The sequence below is a fragment of the Centrocercus urophasianus genome, unplaced genomic scaffold, assembly GCF_019232065.1.
Source record: "Centrocercus urophasianus isolate 14NV4802_14NV808 unplaced genomic scaffold, USGS_Curo_1.0 seq_1103, whole genome shotgun sequence".
NCBI lineage: Eukaryota > Metazoa > Chordata > Aves > Galliformes > Phasianidae > Centrocercus > Centrocercus urophasianus.
The window spans coordinates 1,245-10,855 of NW_024884258.1; the positions used below are offsets into that span (position 1 = coordinate 1,245).

General features: G+C 60.7%; 2 protein-coding genes and 1 long non-coding RNA gene across 3 annotated transcripts; 2 read left to right on the forward strand and 1 right to left on the reverse strand.

Moving 5' to 3' along the window:
* Window positions 1-2,267: 2,267 nt before the first annotated feature.
* LOC122155361 lies at window positions 2,268-3,291 on the forward strand. The gene is made up of 3 exons (XR_006167245.1): window positions 2,268-2,317; window positions 2,500-2,910; window positions 3,203-3,291. It is a non-coding gene; the product is annotated as an uncharacterized LOC122155361 (long non-coding RNA).
* An 83-nt stretch (window positions 3,292-3,374) lies between these two features.
* LOC122155363 (intercellular adhesion molecule 5-like) lies at window positions 3,375-4,414 on the forward strand. The gene is made up of 2 exons (XM_042809190.1): window positions 3,375-3,466; window positions 3,679-4,414. The coding sequence occupies exons 1-2, from the start codon at window positions 3,412-3,414 to the stop codon at window positions 3,894-3,896; spliced, it is 273 nt and encodes a 90-aa protein (XP_042665124.1). The 5' UTR covers window positions 3,375-3,411; the 3' UTR covers window positions 3,897-4,414.
* A 79-nt stretch (window positions 4,415-4,493) lies between these two features.
* Window positions 4,494-9,175, reverse strand: LOC122155362 (intercellular adhesion molecule 5-like; the record flags this gene model as incomplete). The annotated part of the gene is made up of 6 exons (XM_042809189.1): window positions 4,494-5,221; window positions 5,500-5,742; window positions 6,096-6,365; window positions 7,814-8,107; window positions 8,276-8,593; window positions 8,887-9,175. Coding segments are annotated over 6 exons (1,629 nt in total), but the record flags the coding sequence as incomplete, so codon positions are not given.
* Window positions 9,176-9,611: the final 436 nt, after the last annotated feature.

The following is a 9,611-nucleotide window of genomic DNA, read 5'->3' on the forward strand; positions in this document are numbered from 1 at the left end:
ATGTCGTCTCTGTCTCCGCTGTCCCCTCACAATGCCTCCCCCCCGCCCCAGCCCTCCCAGATCCCCCCCAGCTGTTCTCCCCGCCGCACCTCGAAGCCGACACCGCAGCGGCCGGCAGCTGCCGCGTGCTGGGCGCCTTCCCGGCGGAGGAGACCCGCGTGGTGCTGGCGCTGGATGGGGACCCTTTGGAGACGGAGGTGACGGCGACAGCGGAGGCGGTGACGGCCGTGGCTCAGATCAACGCCCGCACCGTGGGGCACCGCGAGCTCAGCTGCACCGCCGCTGTGGGCGCAGCAGAACAGACGGCGCGGGCGCTGATCCACGTTTACCGTATGGACAGAACTGAATCTTGTGGATCCCAGCCTCATAGATCCAAATCCTGAGACTCCAACCCTGAGATCCCACCCCAACATGCAACCCAAAATGGATCAGATGGTTGGACTTACGGCCATAGAGATCTTCCCCATCCTTAATGATTCCATGACTTAAGGCTTCCTAAATCCACCCCCCAGCCCCCTATCCCATAGGGCACCCCACCACTGCCCCCTCCCACCTGCAACCCCCAGACCACCACCCCCATGTGCGCTCCACCCCAAAACCCCAAATCCCACAGCCACCCCTCCCCCTCCCACCCTGATCACCCCAGCCCCTCTCTCACCCCATAGGATTCCCAGCGCCCACCCTGGAGCTGAGCCCGGTGCCTGCGGGTCTCCTGGTGTCGGTTTGGTGCCGCTCGGCACCTGCGGACCCCCCCTCGGTGCGGCTGCAGCTGCGTGATGCCGATGGCGGGGTCCTGGCTGAGGGTCCTCAGCCGGCGCTGGAGCTGCGCGTGGTGCCCCAGCGGGAGGACGATGGGCGCTGGTTTGGGTGCAGCGCCCGCCTGGCCCTGGGGGACGACGTGGTGACCAAAGAAGCCGAGGGGAGGCTGACGGTGCTCTGTAAGTCCCTGCCGTGGTCCCTGTTGGCCCCATGTGCAGTTGGGAAGAGAGTGGGGAGGAGGGGGAATGTGTGGGGTGGTCCCCTTCCTGTCCCATCGCCATCCCCATTCTGTCCTCATTCTCATCTCAATGCCAATTCCCGTTCCTCGCCTCCGTCCCGTTCCTCGCCTCTGTCCTATTCCACATACATTTTCACCTCCATCTCCATCCAACCCCTCACCCTTCATCCCCCCTTCCACCCCAGCCTCACCCTCCCAATCCTATCCTATCCCATCTCCATCTCGCCCCACTCCTCCCATCTCACTCCTCCCGTGTCCATCCAACCCTGCATCCATCCCATCCCCCCGACCCCCCTCCTCCCATCACATTTTCCTCCCCAGACCCCCCCGAGATGGACTCTACCTCCTGCCCCACATCCCTCACATGGTTGGAGGGCACAAGGGAAACTCTCTCCTGTGGGGCTGCTGGTAACCCAACACCTATCGTCACCTGCACCCGCCGCGGTGACCCCCCCGGCACTGCCGGACCCATCCTGGTCACCCGGTCCCATGCTGGGATCTACCACTGCAATGCCACCAACAGCGTGGGGACACGGAGCCGCGTTGTCACCGTCCGTGTGGAGTGTGAGTGGGGCGAGTGGGGGGCACTGCGGGGGGCATTAGGGATGAATGGGGTGGTGGCATTGGGGGGGGCTCAGGTTAGTTGTGGGTCTGGGTGATGCCAAATACGGACATATTTTATTAGGGAAGGTAAGAATACGGGGTGAGGGGGATTGGTTTGGGACTAAAAGGGGCAGATTTGGGTCGGCTGTGGGGTGAAATTCTTCCTCTTGAGGTGGGGGGGGGAGTCTGAGGGGATCCCACAGTTGGCTGGGTGGGATTTGGGTACCAAATAGGCAGGGGGTAAAACTGGGGGGAACCTTGAGGTCCCAACTGGAAATTGTGGTTCTGTAATTATGTGATTATGGGAGTCTCTAATTAATTATGCGATTGTGCGATCCCACGATTTGCTGATCCCATGATTCAGTGATTCGGTGATCCCGTGAGTCTCCAATTCCACCTTCTGTTGATCCCACAACTCACCGATCCCACGATTCGATGACCCCACGCTTCCCTCCTCACCTCCCTTACCCCCAGATGAGCCCTCGCTGTCGGAGCTCGGCTGCCCGGCGCACCGCACGTGGCTGGAAGGGCAGCGCCGGGAGCTGCCGTGCAGCGCCGATGGGGACCCCGCGCCCACCACGCACTGCGCCCGCCATGGGGGACCCCCGGGGGATGAGGATGGCCGCACCGTCAGCCGCGGCGACGCCGGGCGTTACGTCTGCACGGCCACCAACCGGCACGGGTCGGCGCGGCGCAGCGTTGACGTCACCGTCGAGTGTGAGTGGGGAAATGGGGTGCTGAGTTTGTGCGGGGAGTGCCGTTGTGTCTGGGCCAGGGGTGCCATTGTGACCGGGTCAGGGATGCCGTGTCTGTGCCAGTAGTGCCACCGTGCCAGGGATGCTGCGTTTGTGCCAGATTGCCATACCCATATGCCAAGGATGTCACCACGTTCGTATTAGGAGTGCCACATCCACGCTGTGGCCAAAGTGGAGATGCCATGGCTCTACCAAGTTGGGAATGTGGTGACCCTACCATGACCAAACCAGGGATGCCGTGAACACCCAGGAACACTGTGACCGTGCCGGTGCCGCCGTCAGTGCCATCATGGTTCCCCTTCCTCCCCTCAGACCAACCCAGCATTGGCGATGCCGACTGCCCAGCGCGGCGGCTGTGGGTGGAGGGCACAGCGGCGGAGCTGGAATGCAACGCCAGTGGGAATCCCCCCCCCAGTGTAGCTTGCTCCAAACTGGGGGACCCCCACGCCCCCCCTGGCAGTGCCAATGTCACCCGTGCCCACGCCGGCACCTACCAATGCCAGGCCACCAACGTGCATGGCACGGCACTGCAGAATGTCACCATCACTGTGGAGTGTGAGTGGGGTGATGGGGGGAGGGTCTGGGGGGGGCGATTTGGGGGTGGGGGTTTTGGGAGGGGGTAAAATGAGGAGTTGGGGGAGATTTAGGGGGTAAAAATTGGGGTTTGGGGGGGTTTAAAAATGGGGGCTTTGAGGTTTGGAGGATCTGAAAAGAAGGAAACCGATGGGTTTGGGTTCCCCGATCGCCATTTCTGGAGGACGGCTTGAGGCTGGAAGGGAAAAGAAGGGAAAGCGAGGGGGCGTTTTGGGGCTCAAAGGGGCCCTTTCGGGTTTTCCCTCCCGCACAGACAGCCCCGCAGCCCTCACCCTCCGCGTGCTGCCGTCCCCCAACGTGAGCCGCGGCGGCAGCTTCAGCGTGGAGTGCGGCGCCGAGGGGGTCCCGACTCCCACCTTTGGGTGGGCGCTGCCCCCTGCCCCCAACCTGCGCTTCGGGGCCGACAACCGGTCGGTGGAGGTGGAGAACGCGGCTGCCGTCAATCGCGGCCGCTACACCTGCATGGCTGTCAACCGGCACGGCCGGCGCGTGGGCAGCGTGGTGGTGAGCGTGGATGGTGAGCCCTGGGGGACAGAGGGGTGGTGTCACCAGTGGGGTGTCGATGTCACCAGTGGGGTGTCGATGTCACCAGTGGGGTGTCACGGTCACCGCTGCGGTCTCCCCTGCGTGCCGTCACCACGAAGGTGCCACAGTCGAGGTGTCACATGAGTGTTGTTGGCACGGTGTTGATGCCACCGGTGCCACACCGTGGTTCCGCTGTCCCCGCAGAGAGCCGGCTGTCCCTGCTGCTGTCCCTGTCCCTGCTGGGTTCTGTCACCGTGCTGGCAGCGGCCGCATGGGGCATTTATTACATGAAGACCACAGCCTGCAAGAAGGGAGAGTACAACGTGCGTGATGCCGAGGGCTCCTCCGAGGCCTCCCGCCTGCACCGGGGGGACAGCGGGGGACAACGGGAGCTGTTTGGGATCCCTCTCACCCCCACCTGAGGAACCTCAGCACCCGGGACCCCCAGAGCACATGGAGGTGGAGACAGTGTGGTGACACCTGGACCGAGGGATGGTGGTGGGGGTCGCCATGCTGTGCCCGTGGGGGGGGGTGGTGGCTGTCATCATATTGTCCGCAAGAAGCTGTGTTGGTTGTTGTCGTATGTCCCGAAGAAATGGTGTTGGATGTGCCCAAGAAACAGCGTTGGATGTCACTGTGCTGTTGGATGTCCTCAATTAACAGTGTTGGATGTCACCATATTGTCCCCAAAGAACAGTGTTGGATGTCACATAAACCGTCCTCAAGGAATAGACTTGGATGTCACCAAACTGTCTCCAAGGAATGGTGTTGGATGTCACCAAATGTCCCCAAGGAGCAACGCTGGTGTTATTGCTCCATCCCCATGGGTTGGTGTTGGATTCAGCCCAATTTGTGGCCAGTGCCGTTTTTTAACTGCTTTGCTTTGCATTTTATGGAGGTTATTGGGAAGGGGGGGAAGGAGGCAAGGAATGTAAATTAAAAATAAAATTTTTATTGAGAAGGATGAAAGTGGAGCCACAGCCCGGTCCCAAACTCCTCCCCATACCCACACCCCCCACTTGGTGCCACTCAGCAGCCCCTGCCCCCCCAGTGCGGCCCCAATGGCACCTGGTGCCGGCAGTGGAAGCAAAGCGAAGAGTCTGGGGGGGACACCACAGTTGTCACCCCCACTTTTTATCGGCACACAACACCCCCTGCACCCTCATCGTCCTCACCTTCATCACCAGAACCCACCGTGGCCCCCCCACCCTGGGCCAGCCAGGTGTTGGGGGACAGCATGAAGTCAGCGTGACACCTGTCCTCATCCACTGGGTAACACCACTGTGGTGTCCCTGGGCCAGAGGTTGTGTCCCCATCGGTGTCACTCATGGGCTACGGCTAGCTGTGTGTCCCTATAGATGTCCCCCATCAGGTACCACTGGTTGTGTCCCTATAGGTGTCACCCATGGGGTACCACCACATTGTCCCTACAGATGTCCCCCACTGGGTACCACCACCCCCATCACACTGCTGTCAGTCTGCTCACCCCTCTGAGGGTCCCATGGGACGTTACCACCCTGCACCCATGGGTGCTACGCTTGTGTCCCTGGTGCTGACCCATTTGGGGAGGCTGTAGCCCCATCCGAGAAGCCCCCCAAAGCCAAGAGGCGCTGCTGCTCCTTCTGCAGCTCATATTGACGGATCTTCTTCTTACGGTAATACAGGCGGTACAGACCAGCCCCAACTGCAGCCAGCACCGCCGCCACCACCGCCAGCGCCACCAGAAGGCCCACGTTGATTTCCCAGTCTGGGGCAGAAAGTGGTGTCAGCACCCCACGTGTGTCAACCTCTACTCCAACTCCATACACCCATCCCCACATGCGTCACTGCCCCACATGTGCAACCACCAACCCCCTATGCCCATCCCCACGTGCGTCACCTCCACCCCAATGCCCCCATCCCTATGCGTGTCACCATCCCACATTTGTCACCCCATCCCCCCCCCCCCCCCGTTGTGGCCCCCTATGTGGTCACCATCCCCCCCGGGGTACCGCCCCCCCACGTTGACCCCCCCCCCCCACTCACACTCCACCCTCACGCTGACGCTCCGTCCAATTGTGCCCAAGGCGTTGCTGGCGCTGCACCAATAAGTCCCGCTGTGATTCCGGCTGACGACACACGGCTGTTGCATGAGGATGATGGTGCCATCCTTGTGACATGTCACCACTGGGTCGGGTTTTCCTCGTGCACGGCACCACTGGTTCACCTCCTGGCCCTCCGTCCAGGTGTGGGTTGGGGGGCAGAGTTGGTCGTCCATGTGGGGTGGGGCTAGGGGGAAAAATGGGGTTCAAAATTGGGCCAAAGGGTTTGCCTCGGGACCAGTGGGGTTTGCACAGGGACTGAGGGGTTTTGCATTCATAGCAGGAATTTTGCACCAGAGCTGTGGGATTTAGCACTAGGCCTAAGGGGTTTTGCACAAGAGCTATGCAATCTGGCACCAGGGCTGAGGAGTTTTGCATTCACAGCAGGAATTTTGCACTACAACTAAGGGGTTTTGCATGAGAGCTGTGGGATTTTGCGCTAGGTCTAAGGGGTTTTGCTCTGTGATCGCGGGGCTTCTGCACTGCCGTTACGGGGTTTTGCACCAGGGCTGTGGCCAACCCCCAACGCCAGCCACCCACCGCTGACATTCAGCCTCACGACGTCGCTCCATTTCGGAGCTCTGCCCTCCACTTTGGCCTCGCAGCGCAGCTCGGAGCCGTCGTGCCCCTCCGTCACCAGCAGTGTGAAAAGCAGCGGCGATGGCCCCCAGGGCGCCAACACCCTTTGCCCGACCATCACCCGCAGCTCGATGCCCTCCCTGTGCCCTCCAGGCAGCTCGCAGAGTCCCGACACGTTCTGCATCGCCACGGGGATGTCGGTGCTGACACTGAGCTGCGGCGTGGGGAAATCTGTGGGTGACAATCAGAGAGGTGACGCCCATGGGATGCTGGCACAGAATGCTTGGGTTGGACGGACCCCAAGGATCACGGAGCTCCAACCCCCCCAGCTGCATGCAGGGCCACCAACCTCCCATCGAACACCATCCCAGCTGCCCATCCAACCCGGCCTCAAACGCCTCCAGGGACGGACGGCGCACCCACAGCTTCTCAGTGCAGCTGTTCCAGCACCTCTTCACTCTCATAAGAACAAACTTCCCCAAGTCCTCCCAACCCCTGTATGGGAACCGCTGAGTCACGGCCTGAACCTCTGATTGATCACCTGAGGCGAGCACTGAGGCAGCCAGAGGAGCACAGCTGAGGGCAATTCACCTGAGCTGCCGGAAGCCTGGCTCCCCCCTCCTAGACCTATTTAAGAGCTGGCTGCCATTGGGGAAGGAGCTCTGCTGGAGTTTTGTGAGCCCAGGATAAGAGTAAGTCTTCCATTTTTTCCTCTTTTGTTATCATAGTCTGCTTTGGCTAACTCTCTTGTTTATTCTGTGATTATAACAGCCTAATATTCTTTGATTATACACCCCCGCTGACCCCCAACCTCATTCTCCCCCTATTCCAGGCCCCCAGTTCTCCTCCTGCTCTGTCTGGCTGCAGCCCCTGGATCCAACCTCAATCTTCCCTCCCTCAACTTCAAGCCATTTCCCCTTGTCCTGCTGTTATCTCCCCTTTCCAAGAGTTGATTCCCCTCCTGTTTGTAGGCTCCCTTTAGGTACTGAAGGCTGCAATGAGGTCGCCCCACAGCCTTCTTTTCTCCAGGCCGAACAAGCCCAGCTCCCTCAGCCTGTTTCTGTAGAGGAGGTGCTGCAGCCCTCTGCCCACCTCAGTGCTCTTCTCCCTGTCTCGGTGCCCCTCCTCTGGACCCTCTCCAGCAGCTCCCTGTCTTTCTTGCATTGAGATTCCCAGATCTGGTTGCAGTTCTGCAGATGGGGCCTCTGTGACAGCAGAGTGGTATAATCCCCCCCAGTCCCACTGCCACCCTTCTGCTGATGCAGCCCAGGATTCCATTTGCTTTCCAAGCTGTAATCACACACTGCTGCTTCGTGTTCAGCTTTTCGCTCTCCAGGTCCTTCTCTGCAGGGCTGCTGCCCCCACCACTCTGTACACACCTGAGATTCCTCTGGCCCAAGCGCAAACCTTTGCATTTTCCGGTGCTGACCCTCATTAGATTCACCCATGCCCTCCTTCCCAGCCTGCTGAGGTCCCTCTGATCCCCATGGTCTACCTGTTGTCACCCCCCCCTTGTCACCCTATTGCCTCCATGGTCTGACTGTTGTCCCCCCCACCATTCCCACTGTCACTGCTGACTGTTGTCACCCCCCCCTCCATTGTCCCCTTGCTCCACCTGCAGCCCCCCCTGCACCCCTCCTTCCCCACGGTGCCACCTGCTGCCATTGTGCCACACTCACCATAAACGTTCACCACCAGCTCCGTGCTCTGTGCCTCAGGCCCCACTCTCACCCTGCACACCAATTTGTGTTTTCCAGGCTGATTCCACAGCAGCCCCCCAGTCCCCACACTCTGACTGTTCTCGCTGTATGGCTTCAGCGGTTCCCCATCCAGCAGCAGGGTGATGTTGGCTGCAGGGAAGGCGTTCCGGACGCTGCAGGTCAGGTTGAGCTCCTCGCCAGTTTCCAGGCGGACGTCGGCTGTCGTTTGGAGGGCTGGGGGGGATGAGGTAAGCGTGGGGGGGTCCGGGAAATCTGCAGTGGAGGGGAAGAGTCAGAGGGTGGGGGGGCAGAGGGGAGGGCTGCAGGTGGACCAAGGGGACAATTGGGGGAGGGCAACAGTCAGACAGCAGCGACAATGGGAGTGGAGGGGGGGACAACAGCGTTACAATGGTAACGAATGTGACCACGCTGGCAGCTCACCATAGACATCCACCAGCTGTGCAGTGGAGGTGGTGTTGAACAGCGGGCCGTACGGCCGCAGGTCGAGCTCTGCACGGCAGGTGATGCTCTGCCCATGGTCCTCCCGCCGTGCCGTCACCTCATGTGTCACCAACACGTCCTCCGGCTGCTTCTGGGAGTGCCCCCAGAAAGTGGCTGTGTGCAGAGTGAGGCCACCACGGCACAGGGACACCGTCAGGTTGCGGACTGGGGACACGTTGGGGACAAGGCAGGACAGGATGTGAGCACGGCCAGACTGCAGGGGGGGAATTGGTGACAGCTCCGGCTGGTCCAATGGGCCTGGGGGGGGAAAAAGGGGACAAAAGTGACAAAAGGTGAGAAAGGGTGACAATGATGAGGACTGAAGTTGATAATGTGGTGAGAAAAGGTGACAAGAGGTGACAAAAGGGAGAATGATGGTGACCAAAGGTGACAGCAATGGTGACGGAAGGGTGACAAGTAATGGTGACAGTGATGGCAACAGTGACGAAAGCGACAGAAGGTCTTGGTGATGGTGACAATAATGGTGACGTTGGTGACCGAAGGTGACAACAGTGACAGGAGGTGCCAACGCTGTCTCCTGGCAGCCTTACGGTAGGCGATGAGCTCTGCCTTCTCCCACTCCCTGCCCCCGTGGCAGCGGAAGTAGCACTTCAGGCTGCTGTTCCACTCGGTGACGTCGCTCAGTGTCACATCCAGCACCGTCGCGTTGCGGGGCTGACGACTGTGGCGCGATGAAGTCTCCACGCCGCCCTGCACCTGGGGGTCACTGCAGGAAGTGCTGCAGGTGATGTTGAGGGAGCCGCCGAATGGAACCAACAGCACCGGGGGCTGCAGCCAGACGGAGCAGGAGGAGAACTGGGGGCCTGGAATGGGGGGAGAATGAGGTTGGTGTCAGTGGGGGTGGGGGGGTTGGGAGGACTTGGCGGCAGATGGTTGGAGGGGGTGGAGGGCCCCCATATGGGGACATAGGGCACCAAGAACCCCCCATATGGGGATGTGGGGACCCTCAAATCTGTCCTCCAGGGGATACAGGTTATGGAGGACCCCCATATGGGGACACAGGGAACAAAAGACCCCCATATGGGGCCATGGGAACTTTCCCCCCCCCTCCCCCCGCAGTTTGTTCCATATGGGGAAGCACCACTTCACCCCCCTCACCCCCCATAGTTCCCCTCTCAAGAAGCAGAGCCGTGTGGGAACTGATTTCCACTTCCTCCTCCACCCCCAAAGCACGGGGGGGGGGGGACACACGTGGAGGATGGGGGGGGTCACACGTGGGGGAGGTAACACAAATGAGGGGCATGCGTGGTGGTGG

What these genes read in the sequence shown, in the direction of transcription:
- LOC122155363 (XM_042809190.1), top strand. Translation starts at nt 3,412, where the DNA reads ATGGCTGTCAACCGGCACGGCCGGCGCGTGGGCAGCGTGGTGGTGAGC. An exon ending in CGTGGTGGTGAGCGTGGATG is followed by an intron (nt 3,467 to 3,678) that starts GTGAGCCCTGGG and finishes CTGTCCCCGCAG; the next exon opens with AGAGCCGGCTGTCCCTGCTG.